The 18811-nt window shown below is 41.8% G+C and overlaps 4 protein-coding genes across 9 annotated transcripts; 1 reads left to right on the top strand and 3 right to left on the bottom strand.

Moving 5' to 3' along the window:
• Positions 1–89: 89 nt before the first annotated feature.
• rapsn (receptor-associated protein of the synapse, 43kD) lies at positions 90–7134 on the bottom strand. The gene is made up of 8 exons (XM_085282313.1): positions 6143–7134; positions 5129–5467; positions 4349–4507; positions 3640–3738; positions 3410–3532; positions 3239–3292; positions 2850–3049; positions 90–2586 (listed from the first exon to the last, which is right to left on the bottom strand). The coding sequence occupies exons 1-8, from the start codon at positions 6365–6367 to the stop codon at positions 2514–2516; spliced, it is 1272 nt and encodes a 423-aa protein (XP_085138439.1). The 5' UTR covers positions 6368–7134; the 3' UTR covers positions 90–2513.
• Positions 7135–7509: 375 nt separating this feature from the next.
• kbtbd4 (kelch repeat and BTB (POZ) domain containing 4) lies at positions 7510–12520 on the bottom strand. 4 transcript variants are annotated; one of them, XM_085282306.1, is made up of 5 exons: positions 12396–12520; positions 10787–11261; positions 10557–10698; positions 10077–10183; positions 7510–9996 (listed from the first exon to the last, which is right to left on the bottom strand). In XM_085282306.1, the coding sequence occupies exons 2-5, from the start codon at positions 11246–11248 to the stop codon at positions 9136–9138; spliced, it is 1572 nt and encodes a 523-aa protein (XP_085138432.1). In that variant the 5' UTR covers positions 11249–11261; positions 12396–12520; the 3' UTR covers positions 7510–9135. The 4 variants fall into 4 exon arrangements, with proteins under 4 accessions (XP_085138432.1, XP_085138430.1, XP_085138431.1 ...); XM_085282304.1 differs by having other exon boundaries at positions 12465–12485; XM_085282305.1 differs by lacking the exon at positions 12396–12520 and adding an exon at positions 12075–12377.
• Positions 12488–14696, top strand: LOC146569771 (protein FAM180A). The gene is made up of 4 exons (XM_085282312.1): positions 12488–12509; positions 13736–13934; positions 14127–14200; positions 14292–14696. Exons 2-4 carry the CDS (start codon positions 13862–13864, stop codon positions 14637–14639), a joined length of 495 nt encoding a protein of 164 aa, XP_085138438.1. The 5' UTR covers positions 12488–12509; positions 13736–13861; the 3' UTR covers positions 14640–14696.
• A 36-nt stretch (positions 14697–14732) lies between these two features.
• ddb2 (damage-specific DNA binding protein 2) lies at positions 14733–18748 on the bottom strand. Of its 3 annotated transcripts, none has more exons than XM_085282311.1 (11): positions 18670–18748; positions 18443–18581; positions 18255–18364; positions 17868–18059; positions 17079–17245; positions 16583–16682; positions 16157–16334; positions 15841–15986; positions 15366–15521; positions 15245–15290; positions 14733–15157 (listed from the first exon to the last, which is right to left on the bottom strand). In XM_085282311.1, the coding sequence occupies exons 2-11, from the start codon at positions 18573–18575 to the stop codon at positions 14913–14915; spliced, it is 1473 nt and encodes a 490-aa protein (XP_085138437.1). In that variant the 5' UTR covers positions 18576–18581; positions 18670–18748; the 3' UTR covers positions 14733–14912. The 3 variants fall into 3 exon arrangements, with proteins under 3 accessions (XP_085138437.1, XP_085138436.1, XP_085138435.1); XM_085282310.1 differs by lacking the exon at positions 17079–17245 and adding an exon at positions 17557–17702 and having other exon boundaries at positions 18443–18577; positions 18670–18737; XM_085282309.1 differs by having other exon boundaries at positions 18443–18577; positions 18670–18737.
• Between the last annotated feature and the right edge of the window lie 63 nt (positions 18749–18811).

Below are 18811 nucleotides of genomic sequence, written 5' to 3'. Positions count from 1 at the left end.
AGAATTCCCTGAAGCTGTGGTAGTGGGTCAGAAAAATTATTTTGTTGCCAAATTACCAAACAAAAATACAGTCACCTTCAAGAGTGTTTTTATTTACCATCATGTTAAACACAAGAAGGACATTTGACTAAATGCATAAACTTACTAACAATGCATCGTAGTCAAACTCTTACAGTCAGTTTCTCAGACATGGATTAACCCTCATCCGAGACAGAAAGAAAGTTTTAGTGAAGGTCTCCATGATCCAGGCTCAATCCATGTCTGGACAGCTGAGACATTATCGAATAAATCATGTTTATATCATGAAGTCTAGAAAAACATAACAAATCTACATGTATTTAAATGTTGTGGTATTACTGCATTAATCCGCAAAGGCAAAAACAGAGGTAGTTTAAATTGTTAAAAGACGAGTGGCGGCTGCACTGTCAGTAAAGTTGTTTTTTTTATACTACAGACAAGACAACAAGAATAACCGGCAGATAATATATGTGCATTACAGCGAGTGAGCTACAGGTAAACAGTGAATCAGCATTATTTTGAATGCAGAGAGCTCAAATAAGATTCAGATGCCATTTAAAAGCAAGGTCAAATGGTGCTCTTATAATCAGAGATATAAGTGCTTGTTCAGAAACACTTGTGTAAATGTGTTGCTCTCACTTTTCTCTATCTCCAATGTGCACTTAAAGTATTTCAAAAGGCTCCTGTCATTTGTCAACACAAAATCAGATCTTTATCTCCTTATCACTATGCTGTTGAATTTATCAGTGTGTCCCTTTAACGGCCACGGGAGTACTTTAAAGCTATCTACAAGCACAATCTCAACAGGAACTTTAGTGAAAGGAGTTTTAGCTTTTGAGAAAAAGTGGCTTTACGTGAGAAACCTCAGTCTATGACAGCTCTTTCCATAGCGTTCCTTAGAAATGATTTATAGGGGATACGAATAATAAAAGCCACTAAATAAGAAAGAAAGAAAGAAATACTTATGCAGTCACATGGGTGCATATTTTGAAGTATCTAAACTTTTTTTTCTGCATCGTAAATAAAATAAAAAAAACATGCAACCCCTCACTGACATGATATCTCAGTTAAAGTGGCTTCGCTAAAATACCTTTCCAAGTAAATATTTTAAATATACAGAGATTTCACCATTTCACAAATACAATACATTAAAATACACTGAACGCATTTGCCCCCAAATAACTGTGTGTAAGTGTGTGATTGGTCAAAGATCCTTTCCCCGTAGGGTTTTCTTCTCAAAACGTTTTGAACAGGTGAAAACAGGTGTGCACACGGGTGTCCACTGTTCATAGACATAAACTACACCTTTATTGGCTGCTATTTCCAAGCACAATGTGCGCTGCTTGCTACACAACAACATTCAACATTTCGTATTTACTGCTGTTTACACTTAGCTAGATTAATGTGATGGTGTTGGGTTTAGTATGTTGCTCTGTTTTTGTTTGTTTTTTTGCTTATTTTCTCTTCTTTCTCTTTTTAAGTGCCCTCTCTCACTGTCCCTCTTCCCTTCCGTTTTTCTTTTCCTTCATCTTTCTTTCTCCGTTTCCTATCCCTCAGTCATGTCTGTCCCGTCTGTAACAACTGAAAATATAATAAAATAAATAATAACAACAAAGGTCGATCAAATGGACCAATACGACAAGGCCATGATGATCCATTTGGCAAAGTAAATCCATTGGGTATCCTTGTTGGTCTTCAGGCAACAATTCTGACGGCTAAAGAACCAAATGGGACAGGCAAAGAAAAAAAACCCAAAAAAACCGTTTTGAATTAATGAATGTGAAACATTCCCAGCAATGAAAGGAAAAAGGAAACTGGCTGGCTCCTGGATTTCTGTGAATAAGGACAGAAGAAAACAGCTGCATGTACCTGTTTTGTAAAGACATACTAGTTTTTGAATGGTTAAGAGATTTTAGTTCGTTTCAGGACTTACAAAACACGTCAAATAAATCAAACTTTTAAAAGAAATTAACATGAGAATAGTATGTACACAGGTTTCAGTAATAAATATGGCTCAACTGTTGTGCTGTAAAAAGTCAGCATTGAATCTTTGAATCTGAACAAAAAGTCACGACACTAAGTCTGGGGAGATGTAATTTCGTCTCACTTTGTACTAAGCAATTCCAGTGTATAAAATAACAATCACACTATGTTGTAAATGTTCTTTTTACGGTCGGTCTCCTGTTTAAATGCTGCAACAGACGGCCAGTCATCAGAGACCATGTAGGCTCTTCAGCTTATCTCGAATTGCAACACTTCCATCGGTTATACCTCCTTTGTCAGCTTCAGACTGTTGTCTAAGAAAGATGGATGCCTTGATCGTGTCTTCTGAGCAACATGCTTCGACATTCTGGATTCAGTTCAGCATCCTCTGCTCAGAGCAATGAAACACTCCTCAGCACCTCCTAAGGCTACCTGCGTCTCTCAGATCAGTCAGGAGCCTGTGAGGCACCATGCCGTGTCTGCAGATCCAACGCTCAAACGCAGCCTCGCAATCACACAAATCCCGGCTTCATGGAGGACTTGAAGCATTTAGGACAACCTTTTGTCCCATTTGTCTGGAGACACCTGAAAGACAAAGAAATATGGGAAATACACTCTTTAAACTACATCTAGATTTGGTTATGAGAACAATTTATAGGTGAAGAAAATCCGAATCACAATCGGCACTTTGTTGTTTCTGCAAAGTTGTGATGCATGCCCAATCGAGTAGGATCAGTGGCAAAACATTTCATCATTCGTCCAAGTGCCTCGTTTTTCTCCCACTGAAAACACTGCATTTCTCCAATGTAATGTAACTAATACCAGGCGAGATTTGAACAGACACCCACTTGAGATGGAAAATGTGGGAACAGGGTAAGGCCTGCAGCTTTTGGTCCCTGTCCCCGATGGACTCTCCACACATGCCGCAGTAGAGCTCCAGCTCCTCGACACACTGGAGGAACTTCACCACCTGCTCTCTGACCTCATTCAGCTGCCCCCTGCTCCGGTAAATCCCTTCACTCAAGCAGTGAACCTTCAGTGTGCACAGCTTGTATAAGAGAAAGAATCACATTGTCATTGCTTTAAAGTTTAAAAGCATGAAAAACTAGTGCTTAAAATCTTCAGGTGTCTTGTTTTGTTTAACCAACAGTCATCTTTACAACTACGACTGAAAGAAAACAAATCTAGAATGAGAAATGGCTAAACTATCCCTGCAGCTCTTTTCCTGTTCAGTTACCTTGTTTCCCATTCCATCCGCCAATTCCTGTGCTCGCTGCAAAGAATCAAGAGCCTGGAACATGAACAGGAACAGGAACACTTTATAAATACCAGATAATTATTTTGAGTAAAAATAAAACATTGTGTCCCTTTACTGTCAGAATTTATATTTGTGTAAACTGTAGGGCACCTTGTCAAATTCTTTCTGCAGAAGCCAGCACTTTGCCACTCCCAGATGGACGTGTGCTTGCCCAAGACGGTTTCCTATCTCAGTCATAATACCCAGCGCAGACTCATAACGAGGGAATGCTTTCTGAACATATGAAGAGAAAAAAACCCAAAAAGGTAAATGCACAGACTAGTTGTAGATGACCAGTTTTGAAATTTTACATTAATGTGAATGCAATATTGGTACTGTACATCAACATCATGTCTGCAGCGATGAATGTCTGCAAAGTTTAGCAAGCACAGAGCCTGAAGAGGCCGGTCACCATGCTGCAGGGCAATCTTCATGGACTCCTGTTGAAGCAAAATACAGATTAGTTATTGGTACAAAGTAAAGAGCAGACATTAGAAGAGTCCTACCTCCATCATGTAACACCAACACCCTGAACTAAATTGAAACTCTAAGCTGCATCCTCTCAACTGCAGTTACACAGATTTATTTGTATCGCAGTGTGCATTTAAAGAGAGATGTGATAGAATAAATATGAGCCGTTGTCCGTGGTATCCTGAGTATGTCCGGATGCATAAACTGTTGGGTTAAATGTAATAAATCTGAAATGCATCCTGCTGTCTTGTTACTATACTTCTACACTCAGAGGCAATGAAATCGAGTTATCTTTCACCCCCCCCAGTACATAATTAGAACAGAGCAAAGACTAAATCCACCCTCTTCATTAACACTTTAAACCGCGCCTCTCTGAGCATATTTTTGTCAGGGTCTAAGGCCTCGTACAAAAGAACAACTGCCACTTGCACCTGTCGGCAGCGCAGCATCTACTGTCTCTGCAGCTCCAACTTCAGAGCAATCAAAGGCACGGGGGTTGGGTCAGCAAGATGGCGAGGAAGGCTCTGAGTTATGTAAGTTTGTCTCTGAGGACAGTAATGATGTGTTATAAAACAATACCTCACAGCACTCCATGGCATCTGGCAGGCGCTCCAGTTTCCTGTAGGCTACAGACATGTGGTACTGGCTCATGGCTCGATACTTGAGGCTCCAGCCTTTGCCGTAGTCATTGACAAGCTCGGCCGCTTTGCAGGGGAAGAACAGGGCTTTCTCAAAGTCCTGTAGGCACATGTGAATGACCACTTAGGTGACACCAGAAAAGGGCGCCACATCTTTTTAGATACTACTAGCATTAGCATTTTGGTTTTTAATCTTCTTAACAAGAGCACTCAGACAATATTAAATCGCGTTGCGATGCAGGATGTAATATTTTTTTGTGTCATAAAATAACGTGACACATGAGTGCATTCTTCAAGCAGAACTTCATCACTATCCCATTGAAACCAATCCTCTCTGGGAAGCCAGAGGATTACATATACAAATCTCAGATGTCAAGGGTACTACAAAAAAGGAAAAAACACACACCAGCCGGCCAACTCACTCAGCTCTTGTTTTACAATGCCCAGCACTACACAGGCTAAGCATTGATGATGTTGGCTCAGATGTTCTGCAGTGTTGTCATACTCTGTGAATACGCTGGCAAAATCATTGATTGTGGAATCACACGTGCAGTCCAGTGAATGTTTTACTCAAATAACACAGCGGAGACGTTTGGAACAGCCAAAGTATGTACGATTTTTACATTTATTTATCGGTAATCGCTCATTTTTATTGAAACTGAGCAAAATGTAATGATGGGAAAACAAGAATCGCTTGTCAGAAAAACAGCTTTTTGAGTACCTTAAGCTGGACGTAGATATTTCCCAGACTGCAGCAGACTCTGCACTCCAGCATCTTGTCGTCGTTGTTGTGTGCATAGCGCAGGGCTTTCTCGTAGCTCTCCAGGGCCTTCTGGAAGACACTGAGACCCAGGAAGGCATTGCCCATGCTAAGACATACCTGGCCATTGAGTTGCAGGCTGACAGTGGTGCCCTGCATGTTTAAGCAGGTCTTACAGTATGAGACTGTTTTCTGGAAGTCGCACAGCTTCTCGTTGCTGCGTGCCAAGTTCAGGTAGCCCTCCGTCAGGTAGTCTGGGTCCTCCATTTCTCTGGCTGTGTCAATTTGTTCAAGGGCATACTGCAGATAGAGTAAGAGGATAAATGTTGCAGGGAACAGGCATAGTCTTCAACTTCACGCAGATTCAAAGACTTTTTAATTCGTTAAATTCATTCAGACATAAGACCCCTACTTTTTTACAGTTCTCATTAAAGCCGAGTTAGTGAGAGCGGGCGCTGCTTCAGGAAGGATGATTATGTCAACAAGACACCCCACACTCATACTTAGGTTGCAGAGCACTTATTTACTCCGCATCATGTGGAAGCCACAAATTAACCCATGCTTCTCAAGTTCGCTGTGGTTGGAAGAAGGTAACCTTTGACCTCTTCTCATGAAATAATCAATGACACATTGCGGAAATGTTACAATGCTACAACTGTGTAAACGGTGGCACTTCACAGCTGACATGATGACATTTAAAATTATGAGATATTCAGTGACATTTAGTAACTGGAACAGGAACTGCACACACACGCCTACTGCTGTTTGCATTAAGAAAAATGTAATCGCACAGTATGCAAAATGTGAATAATGTCTTAACATTAGTAATATAAATAAAGCGTGGCTGTTTAGTCCTGGAATATGAGTCATACAAGTATGAGCTACGGTTATTGAGGTAGATTTTTTTACTCCTTTACAGAAATGCTAGATATACTATACCATTATACGTGGCTCGCTGTGGTTTTGATAGCCTACCTTTAGCATGTCTTTGTACTTTCCCATTTCTGAGTGAGCTGTGATCAGGCACCCCAGCACTCGAAACTTTCCTCCGGGATCTGAGGTCTTTTCCAACACTTTTGTCCACACATGCAGAGCTTTGTCTGTCTGATTGGACTGATACAACTTTAGACCCTTCTCTATCTGCTGCTTGGTTTGGTCCTGGCCCATCTCTGGTGCAAGGTGCCTCATAAAAATATTCATTCGTTTAGGCCATGCAATTTCAGTGAGGCAGCAAGAAAATAGATCCTTGCCATGAACAGTACAACTCCAAAGAAGATCCCCTGAAGATGATCCCTCTGAGAGGTTTGTGCCAGAAGGCCCACAGGATCCCGCTCTATCAGCTCCGGCTGTGCTGAGATGGAAAGGAAACTGGATCCACCAAAATGAGAAGGCAACACACCAAGACCATTATTACCAAACGGTTTACGGAGAGCTGAAGGGCCAAGCAAATATCCTCCCCATTTAACCGAGCCACGTTTCCCCTTCACCATTAAGCATTTGCAAAATTCTCTCTCAGATTTCCTTTCGAAACACGTCAGAGAAAAATGTTTCCCAAGCAGTGTGATAGCAGTGGTATCCCAGAATATCTAGTCCCTCCACACCCACCGAAAGGAATTCTCAGCACCCCGGTGTCCAACCCGCCCCCCTCCGCTTTCCTCCTACTGCTGGCGCTACAGCAGATGGCCCTGTCACTCTAGACCATGTGTCCCTTCAGGAATTATGTTCTGCCCTCAGCAAACCGTCCCAAGGTCACTACAGCTCCTAGCAATCTACCTTTACACTAAACATTACTCAAGGACTAACTACACGAGTGACATCACAAACTTCTGTAGACTTAAAAGCACTCATCCGCAAAAACATCCGACCAGATCCTCACATGGGCGGCGGTGAACTGTGACACCGTTTCGCGAGCAGCTTATATCCAGACATTCAAACTGCGCCCGTCTTACTGGTGCTCTTAGCTTCAATTCCTATTGCGAGTCCTTATGGAGACTCATATGTGGCCCCAGAAACCCCCACCCCTCATCAACTGATGCTTAGAATAGTTCACAAAGTCTGACATGTTACTGGGCTTGGGTTTCAGCTGCATAGCCTCCTGCAAAACATCAATGGGATCAAAGTTTTGGCGTCTGTGTGGTTGCTTTCTCTCCTTCGATGCCCCTTTTATCTCACAAGGACATAAACAGATAAATGTTAATTAAGTACTTTTTCTTTTTTCAGGAAAAGTTTTCCAGACCTACACAGGCACAATTTGTAAGTGCATCACTGTATCTAAACACAGGATCAATGGTAGCATTGTTAATTCATTAAAGGTTATAAATATCAAAACAACCACTCAAAGCTTGTAGCTACAGCAATATATTTAACATTTCAGATAATGGTTAACTTGAACATGTATGGTGTACATCAAAAAATACAATCTTGAGACAAGAAAATCTGAAAAGTTAAAAAACACCCTTTGTTATCATGTCTGCACACACCAACTTAAAGTGCCCGTACTATGCTTTCATGTTTCCATTAACCTTCAGTCTGACACATTTAGTGCATGTAAACCTACCTTCTGTTCTGTGACTTATCTTATGTAACACATAAGCATAATACCCGCCCGATGGTTAGTTTAATTTAAAAAAGGTGCCTGAATTACATCCACAATCCACCATAATTTCCTGGGAATCACAAAAAACTTTCCTGGTACAATACTACAACAATGGTTATCATAATGCAAGTATCCTCTGCAATACTTCACATCTGTGGAACTGTAGAAAAATAATCCTAGAAAGGCATTAAAAAGTATGAGTTATGTATTTAAGCACTGTGGTGTCAATAATAATACATGTATTATTCTTATTTTTATTATTACTGGCACATTGTGCTTCAAGCCTTCATTCCAGATTCAGTGGTGATTCAAACAAAATTCAGTCAAAAAACAAGAAACAGATGGACACAAAAATGAAAAGAATTAAGATTTATAATCTTTTTGTAAACCTATAGTTATTAAAATCATTACAGTAAGATTTACATTTTAATGCCAATTCATTATATTTAGCTCCCCGTGAATTTCTTACCTATGATATATACTGTGTTATTAATATTTTGTCCCACCTTGTCATGTTCAAACTAAAACAGCTGTTGTTTTGTTTTGCTTCTTTTTAAAATAGCAAATTCCCAATCAATATTTTCTCTTCACGGCTAAAATCTTGCTAACAGCAACACTGTGTGACGAAATGTGATGACCATTCACATAAGTTGGAGCTATTGTTTAATATTTATATTTACAGATAAAAATAGTCATTCAGAAAAAGTCAGATGCTGCAATATATTTTGAATATAGCTTAAGCTTTCCATAACCATTGTGGGTTATGTACATTAGGCAACTTTGCTTTGCTTTGATCATTCTAACAAACCAATCAGAGCAAAGTGTTTTTCTCCGGAGTGGGCTTTAAACAGGGCAATAGTTATTGGAATGAAAAGGCCGTGTACACACTCAACATTAAAGTATGTAAACTTATTCTAGTAGACTCTGAAAACAAGTATAACATGAGCACTTTAAAAACATCTTATGATATCTGACCTACAATATCATGACACACTTACAATATAGTGACAGATGCCTTGTGTTCATTAATATTTTTACACTGAAGCTGTTCATGCGTGTCAGTAAATGAGGAGTGCACAGAAAACAATAGATTAGTTCATCACTTTTCACAGCATCACCACAAATTAGATTCTCGGCAAAGGAGCCGACAATGAGACACGTTGTAGTACAAGCGACACACCGCTGAACTGTTGTTGTGGGGCCGGTGGTGGAGTCTGAATGGAATAAGTGACACAGCTGAGTAAATACAACTCGTGGACAAATTTCTTCACAGGACGTCTCCATGAGTGAAGTCTTGGTCAGTCAACCAACAGTCTTCCCTGATTCTCTGTGGCTGGTGTGTTGACCACAGTGTGAACATACCGCGGAGAGGTTAGGCCAAAACAAACTGCCAGTTTGTGAGGAGGATCTTAATACCTCTGATTACGGAGACGACAGACGTCGCCGGGTTAAACTTTAAAGTATTTGCGTCTCCTTTCTTACATTTGTCTCTGAAGACGTAAATACAGCCATTACAACTGGCCACCTTCCACAGTGACGGGACACAGCTCCACACTTCGGGGAAGCGCAGGCGTGTGAAGCTCTCGAGCAGTGGGTTGTAACACACCAATGAGTCTCCTTCTCCTACGATAAAAATCACGTCCATGTGGACTGCTGCGTGCATGCAGCCGGCGAACGGCAGCATGTAAGGTTTGATCTGGCACTTTTGGGAGGAGGTGTCGAAGCACTGAATGAGGCGAGAAGGCTTTGTGAAAAAATCCATGTCGTTCTCCTCCCCTCCCAGCAGGTAGATGGTGCCTCCCAGGTTGACGCCAGCAGCCCCCGACACTGCAGTGTCCAGCTGGTTGGTCTCTGTCCACATGTTGTCCTTCACTGTGTAGTAGATGACGGCATTAGAGAGCGTGTCCTGCAGCGTTTTACCTCCCAGTGAGTAGATGGCATCCTCAGTGGAGACGGACACCATAGTGTGGTGGAGGCGGTCTCTGGGAAGTGGTGCGCAACGCTCCCAGTCCATCGTGTGCATGTTGCACTTCCACATGCGCCGCGGGATAGAACCCCCCACCACATATAGGTCCCCTCCATGTTTGCAGGCTGCGGTGATCTGATGACATAAACTGTTCTGGCCGCTCACACTGATCGCATCATCCTCATCGCAGTGCAGTGACACGGCCAGAGAGTGAGTTCTCGTCTCCTCCTTGCCAATCAGGTAAATATGGACATTCTCACCAATTTCCTGAAGACGAAGAAAAGGAAACATCAGCAATGTAAATGTTTTTTAAAAATATTTTACAGCTCCATATGAGAGAAAATTACCTTAAGATTTTCTTGAAGGATGCAAGAAAACTCCTCTCTCTCAACTTTATTGTGATTTATCCATGACTCGATGGCCACTGTTGGATTCTGAGAACTTGGAACGCCATCTGAACACAAACACAAGGCATGTTTGAAACTAGATCAGAAGATGTGGGTTTTTTTCCTGTTAAAGGATCATAAAAATGTTTTCTCCGTTAAGATTGTAAAAATTTAAAAAGGCCTTTTTTTGAAGAATATCTAGATTTAGCGTTGTTTTGTTGTTGTTGTTTTCAGATTAGTTCAGGCACAGTGTTCATTATTCACACATCCTACTTTCAGGATTTAAATAAATATTAATGCATCAATTGTTGAACTCAAAGCCAATAATAATACCCTTGTTTAAAATAATAATTAGCAATGCAACATTAAAATCCTAAATGTATTTTAATAAATATGTAAAAACAATTGCTAGTCTGGTGACAGAGAAGCAAAATGTTATACCTTTGATGATATCTAGTAGCAGACAGAGGGGCAGATTTAGAAACTCTTCAGTCTGGTGCAGCTGGGCCAGGTGGATTTTAGCACAGTGCTTCGCTGCAGTATACAGCTCCTGATCACTGTGTCTGTCTGCAAGCCACATCACCTAGATGAAAAAGGAATTACTTGTATTGCAGCACCATTGCCAAGAAGCAAGGACTATGAGAACAGGTGTTACAAAAACAATAATTCACCTGCAAGCAGTTCTTGACCTCCACTGTTCGGGAGAGGAAGCGCGAGCATTCTTCAAACAGAGCAGTCAGCTGGTACATGTCCGCCATCTCATAGGTGTCCTGCAGCTCCTCCACCCTCAGTTTAATGGTACCATGGTAGATGTAGTCAATCAGCAGCTGGAAGACGGTAGCGCTGACATCCTTAAGCTCGATAATGCGGTTGTGCGACTCTTTGAGATTGGAGGTGAACATGGAGCGGAAAAAGCTGCTCTGCGCAGAGAGCACCAGGCGGTGCAGGTGAAACTCTTTGCCGTCAACGGTGATGGTGACATCAGCAAACAAGCCGTCCTCCAGGCAGAGATCCATAATACTCTTCACCACTCGGCTCGAGTGGGAGCGGTCCGTGAACGTGTACCCCAGGAAGTAGTTTTCCTCGCCCACAGATCCCCCAACACTGAGGCCACCCTCCTCACTGGACTCCATCTTTTCTGCTCGCCTGTGAAAAAGTAACAAACACTGATCGACATGTTTATACTCAGATGTCAGTATATTTTCAGCATATCTAGTTAATAATAACATGCCAATTTTCCAATAAAACCTGTCTCCAATGAGATGATATGGTTCAAATTTCAGTGAATGTAACTAACTAGCCTATTCGCATAAGTATATGTGAATAGGCAATGAGTCACTTTTGGAGTATAAACTAAAAACAGATGATAAAGAAAACTCTCGAACTCTTTAAAATTAATGACTATTTGAATTATTATAACAACATAAATGTAAACCATTCTAACACGGTTAAGTATGTAACTCTGAATAGCTGTCCTATACATCCTTAAAACTTAAAACAGAAAGTCTTTCAGAGCGTTTACACATAACCTTGCCATTTATTTTAAGTTGCTGCCACATGCTTTGTAAATTTTATTCGTTGGCCGATTAAGTGTCATTCACAAATGTTTCTAAATTGTCGCCAACATCAGGAATTTAGCGAGTTAATTCACAAATAAACAACTCAGTGAGTGCAGATACCATGCTAGCTGCTCAAAACTCTGTCAAGATGCCATTAAATGTAACGATAAAACCCTGCAGTTACATTATATTTACTACGTTAATCGTGTTAGCTGTGCTGCGTTCACGGATAGGATTAGCTAGCATTAGCACTAAAGCAGTTAGCAGACTACAATCCTCTGGAGCACAAATTCCACCGTAAAATTATGTCGACTGTGTTATTACTAGGGCTGTGAATGAGGCAAAAAATAAAAATAAAAACGCAAGGCTTTAAATGTGAGTAACAAACAAATACGGTTACCTTTATCTCCACTACTCTATCATTCAGAAGGAGCTAAACTGTTCACCGGAAGTAAATAAACTTTTTCAGAACGCAAATATGACACATTCACCGGCACCAATGGGTGCTACTGCATCCCTGTGGTTAAGCTGTGTTACTGCGGTTTCTTCAACTTGCAGTCAAGTGTGTGCCACAGCCCCCTGCTGGGCCCTAAGGATACTACACGTGGGGCGCGACAACTCACTTAACATACAAAAAATTAAAACCAAAAAAATACAAAAAAATCATCCTAATTAAATGTTTACGTCAAAACGAATCCCCAAAGCCACATGGTTTACACACCTGTTTAACTATCTAATCTGCCAATCACATACAGCAACTCATGCCATGCACTCTAGCATGTCGACGTACTCTCTCTCTCTCTCGCTCTCTCTCACAGCTATGACACTTAGGATGGTATGTACATCTGTGTGTTGTCTTGGTATGGGTGGCATGCTTCTTGAATAATATTGTGGCGAGCTCAGAAAAGGAGGAGACGGAGGTGTCGTTTGGTCTTGCTTCCGTGAGCTAGCCAGGGAGCACAGCCGTTTATTAACAATTCTAGAAAACTCTGCCGCTAGCTAATGCTCAGCGCAGCCACAGCACAGCGAAAAAACAACAACACAGGGCGCCCTCTGACCCCGGAAGGACACACCGTCGCAGCGAGAGGGCGTCACCTGTCACTTTGGCAACATAAACAAAATATAACTGTACAAACAGAACCCCGAACAGCCCTGACCCTCTACAATATTTTCGGAGTTTGCCAGTTTCGTCTTGCCTTTTATGTTCTTCTTCTTCCTCCTTCCATCGCAGCAGATCTGCCTCCATCTCAGCCCATCCCTAGCATCCTGTCACACCAACCATCTGCATGCCCTCACTACATCCATGAATCTTCTCTGTGGTCTTTATCTTTTCCTCCTGCCATATTCAACATCCTTTGTGCAATATATAGACTATCCCTCATCCGCATGCATTCAAACCATCTCAGCCTTGCTAACCACCAGTATTGAAACTCAACTACCTTAACTGCCTTTTCTCTTTGCAGCTTCATTGGAACAGGAGTCTCCCTGTCATTCACATACGTGTATTCTGTGTTGCTTATACTGACAGCAACATTTGATCATGCATAATTTAAAAAAAAATAGCAAGGGACACGTGTTCCATCGAGCTGCACTTATTAACAAAGAGGGTGAGCTCTGACAACTTGAATGAATGTCATCCATGCAGTGAATTCTTGCATAAAAGATTGTGAATCAGTGCAGGAATTCTGCTTACATGTGCAGAGCTGGCTGACTCACTGACAGGGAGTCCTGGTAGAGATAAGAAGTTTACACAAAAACACTAAAGTTTAGGAAGGAAAAAAATACGGACTCACCATTTTTCTTTCCTTGAATTATTTATGTTGAGAGTTGCCTCACCTTGAATCCACTTTACCTAATTTCATGTATTTATATTTTTTCTTGTTTTACATGAATATACTGTGCATTCACGTGCTTCCTATGTTTGATGTTCATGCTGGAAATCTGCTCAATAAAAGAACAACAGAATTAGTTGCCTCTCTGAGCTCTGCTCGCTGAAAGCTTTCCATCCGTTTCTGTCTGCTCTGCATCACTGCCAACTGGCTTTTGGTCTCTTTTTCCAAGGTGGAAAAATGCACGGTATTCAGTCTAAGCTGCGCCTGCCTGAAGTCACAAAAGAGTACTAGGAAGAGTAGAGGTGAGGAGATGAGGTGAGGAGTGTATTATCTGCCGATAACAATCAGAAGAAGAATGACCGCGAGCTCCCAACTGAAAATCTTCCTCCAGGTCCTTTTGTGGCTTTGCTTTGAGCAGGTGTTGCAGGGTGAGTAACAGAAGGTCCGCTGGCATGGCTGCGAAGAAAAGAGAGAAATTTGAATGTTGTCACTGAATACTGCGTGCAGTTGTGCAGTATGTATCAAAATGGATGAACAGATGTTTATTTGAACCCTGACAGTTTGTCACCACTGACTAATTTGATTACAGTGCAGCTAAACTTCAGTGTTTTCCTGTTTAGATGTGGCTGAAGGCTTAAGTCCAGCTCCTCAGAACACCGACCCACTAGTTTCCAATGCAAACCTGATCTATGAGGTACTTTTCTTTGCTTTACTTAAGGCTACACTTAGGCAAGCTAAATATTACAAATAACTGATGAACATTTGTCCCCCCCCTACTCGTGCAGCTTTTGCTGGGTGGGGTGGAGCTCGATCAGGACAACAACATCGTCCTGCTCGATGAGGAGATGGCGTCGATGAGGCAGGGGCGAGCTTTTCTGTCTCTGATCAATGACAATGTTCCCAGAAGTCTGAGCTCCATGGAGCAGATGGCAGATGCACTCGAGGGCCAGAGGAGCAGACCGATGATGGAGCGGCAGTTTGAAAATGTCGTGCTGAGCATGGTGTACACTGCGCATCAGGCTTGGCACGAGAAGAGGAAAGAGAGACAGGAAGCTTGGGGTGAAGTTCTCCTCAAGCTGGCAAACATCACGGTACACGAACTCCGAGGGAATCATCTCTTCAGATATTCTTAAAATAAAGTTGCATGCAATTAACCACTTGCCTTAAATGTTTCTGGATTTTGTATTAATAAGAAATATGTAATCAAAGAATGACTCAGCCATAAATGAAATGAGCATCTTTATTGTCATACAGTAAAAAAACAAAAAAAAAACACTGCTTTTGAACACATTTATATATATAAAGACTTTTTAAACATGCAGACAATCTCTGAACGTGGAGACTCAGTAACAATGAATAAACAGTATATGAAACACAGCTTTTTAAGACCTCGGCTGTTTTATAGTTCACTTCTTCCTCATCTGTGTTTGTTTTTGTTTAGTGCGGCCCTTCTTGGTTTTAGTCTCAGTTTCTTCCAGTGAAGCTAGCTTTTTCTTAAGCTTTGCATCCACAGCAGGACCCCTCCGGTTCCCACTGGAGTGTGGCTGACTCCTCCGCTGCCCTCTTAAAACTGAGTTCAATGGTCCTTCCTGCTGAACGTGGTGATCGCCCATCGGTGACTCGTTCTGGTCCCAGACCAGCACAGTTATACCTGGGGAGTGAGCAGGACAGCGCTTTAGTGGGAAGTAAATAAAAACCATGGCTGTTAATAATGTGCAGTACTTGTCCAAGTGCTCACCCATGCCAGATCCAATTGCGTCGCCCATTGGGTTGAATTTGTTGATCTGTAAAAACAGAAGCCGCGATCTTAAAATAATTAAAGTTCTAGTTCTTTATGTTTACAATGAAATGATGCTCACAGATTTGATCCCTGAAGCAGTGGGATCGTACAGCTGACACACGAGCTCTGCTGTGTTGGAGTCAAAGATGTCAATGGTCCTCAGGTCGGCCCCGCAGAAGCGATCGTCGGGGTAACGGCCGGCCACAATTAGATCATACATAGGGTGCCATGTGGCCTACAGCACAATTAAAGCAGAAAAATCTGTTGTCACCAATTATATGAAAATGTTAACATCTCTCCAACAAATTCTTATACCCTATATCGATGGCAAACGGCTGATTTAAATGAACTCTGCCGGTTCTTGCAAGAAGAGTGGTCAAATATCCAGCCAGAATACTAGTGCAGATGTGTGTATACTTTTGACTCTGTGTAAAAATCTATAATAAACTACTTGTGCACGCAATTCTTGTTTGTTAAAGACATTAAAGATGTATGTTGTACAATAATTCCAACGTGCAAAAAGAACAGTTTAAGCCCAAAGACAGGAACCAAACCTTGATGGGTGTGAGGTGCTGAAACTGCCTGTGCGGGTGCTGGATGATGTGCTGAGGCTTTGACCAATCAGAAGATGAGTAGACGCGGATCTCATCGTACTGATCTGTGGTGAGCAGCTTGGAGCAGTCCAAAGGGTTGAAATAGGCTGTGAGGAGATATGAAAATCTTTGTCAAGAGGTTTTGCAGATCTTTTAGGTTTAGAACTTAAAAATCTATCAAAGAAATGAATTAAAGACAATTAGAAAACGTTTTCTTTCTTTTTTAATTTTTTTTGAAGTAGTAAGCATGAGAGGTTTTTCCATGAGGAAGTGTTACCCGAGTTGACGGCTTTCTCGTGAGGCATTTCGTACAAGAAGCTTTTCTTGTCCTTCATATTCCTCAAGTCCCAGAGCTTTACCGTGTGGTCAACTGAGGCCGTCACCAGCAACCAGTCGCATCGGGAGTTGAACTCTGCGTGGGTCACTTTGGCTTTGTGCAATTTGTCACTGAAAATCTGAAACATTAAAACAGAGCAAATCAATTAACATTAAATTGCCACAGAGGAGATTCATGGATGTAACAAAGGAAGACTTGCACAGGAGAATGCAATCGATAGGAGTGATATGGAAGCAGATGATTGGCTTGGGCGACCCCTAAAGGGAAGGGCCGAAAGAAAAAGTGCTCTGTGTTAAATAAGAACTATAACTGATCCTTTAATTTATCAAAACCAGTGAAAGCCCTCATTAAGAAAGAGGCACACACCTTTTGGCCATCCAAACCCAGAAGTAAAAGCTGCCCCGCATTGTCTCCTGTCACGAGCATCTGTCGGCTTACAGACACGTCAACGCAGCAGTACCAAAAACTACGAAAGAAAAGAGCTACATGTAAGAATTTACAAAATAATGTTTTCCACAAATCATAGCTTTAATTGAAAATAGGATGTATTATACTACGTGACACTTCAACAAGAGATAACATTATATATGCACAATGCTCTCCGCTATCTATGTTTTCTCATTTACCTCTACTGATGTCTACCCATGCATATAGTCATGCTTTTTGAAATCTGCCATTTATTTTTTTTGTATTATAGCCCTGACAAATTACATTTCATAAAATAGGAAAAGAAATATGAAACCTTTTTAATGCTATTAAAAAAAATGTGGCAGCAGGATTCCTACAGACACAGTAGAGGGAAATGAAAGAACTTTCCCTTTTTCATAATGCCGAGCATCAGTCTTCTTTAGGAGTTTCTCACCAAACATTGTGGTGATCGTGGCCGCAGTCTTGAGTTCTGGACAGAACAGTGGGTGCGCGGCCCTCAAAACTCTGTGCGGTCAGTGTGCCCTCGCCAGAGGCCACATAGACTCTAGAAAGGTCTGTGGGGCAAAACTTCATCCCTCCGATAAAGTCTCCTGCTCCGTTCTACACACACAAATACAAATGTAGGTCTGTCACCAGGCAGCAGTTATGACTACAACTACCACACAAACGTTCACACCAGCACCGGCCTTAAATCATGCTTTTTATTTGTTTTTGTTTTTTAATGTCTCTGTAAAGCACTTTGAATCACCTTGTTGTTGAATTGTGCTACATAAATAAACTTGCCTTGCCTTGATTACAAGTTCCCCTGAGAGATCTCTGAACTCTCTGTAAGAAGACTGATGCTAGACTAACCCCTAACGCTTTTTGATTTTAGTGCACAGAAGAAAAACAAGTGGACACTCCAGTCTTACTTCAGTGTTTCTGTGCTGGCAAACACTGTTAGCGTTGTCCCACTGAAATCCCGAAGTGCTGTCGTACCCCCCATAGATGAGGTGAACAGCTGAGTGGGATTTAAGTGGTTAAACTTCATGTCTGTCACTGAGTCTCCAGCCCCCATCTAACCAGAGAGCCAACAACAGTGTTTCATTAAGTACAGCTACATCGCACCGCTCTGAAATGCACCACAGCCTGAAGATGCATCTGACCTCTGTTAAAATCAGTTTGCTGAATGTCTTTTTGATCAATCGAAAGAACAAATCAAAACCATTAAACAGGAACTAACCCCTTGAATAAAGGTCTTCTTGGCAGGCGCCTCAAAGTCCCACAGATAAATGTCTCCACCCTTGGACCCCACAGCCAGAGTAGTAGGATGTGTCGGATGCCACTCAAGACAGGTGATCCTGCGGTTGAAGGGGCTGCTGCCACCGTGGAAATGATAGGATGACAGAGAGCGAACGAAAGGTTCCTGGAGACACTGGAGAGACAAAAGAGCTAGATTCACACCTGTTATGAATAAATCCAGTAAGAGGAAACGAGAGGTAACAGATGGACTATGACTTATGAACTTGCACATGTCCCTGGATTAGATTTTTTTTTTTTTAATTACTATTGGAACAGGTGTGAGTATTTTGAGCAGCATTGGGGCCAGCACCACATCAGGCTCTCTTACCTGTCTCATCTGTGAGTGCAAACTCTGGCCCAGAGTGCTCTTGTAGATATAGTGCAGTATGCTCCCGTCCCAACCTCTCTTCTGGACTCCTGCAGACTTGAGAGCAGTCGCTAGAAGACACACGAACCCATTCAAGTGTCACAAAGACAGTGCTGTCACTGGACTGAGGTGTTTTCAGAACCTCATACCTGATTTTGACGTTTCGCCATTTGTTTTGTCTCGTAGTTTTCTGGAGAGAGTTGGACCGGAGACGCCCTCAGGTGTTTTCTTCACTTTATTCTTTGATCCAGCTGCAGCTGACTTCGTGGGCTTGCTTTTCATTTCTACCTTGTAAACACACAAAGCAACAGTTACTCGTCACAACGCGGACGATTGTGCACTTGTCTGCACTTCTAATGTTCATATTGCTGCTTACCTGTGATGTTTAGTGCTTTAACCCTGCAGTTTAACAGCAAGAACTTCTCTGTTTGCATAACACGACAGTACACGTGACTATGTGCTGAAAAATGTGTGTTTTGTAACTTGTGTCTGTTAAAGCTGGTGAACGGTGGGTGGCA

This window comes from Mchenga conophoros, linkage group LG7 (assembly GCF_057382185.1).
Source record: "Mchenga conophoros isolate Kocher_MC1m ecotype Shallow Benthic linkage group LG7, M_conophoros_male_GT1.1, whole genome shotgun sequence".
NCBI lineage: Eukaryota > Metazoa > Chordata > Actinopteri > Cichliformes > Cichlidae > Mchenga > Mchenga conophoros.
The sequence above is the reverse complement of the archived record's forward strand: the minus strand, read 5'-3'. Positions and strand labels throughout refer to the sequence as shown.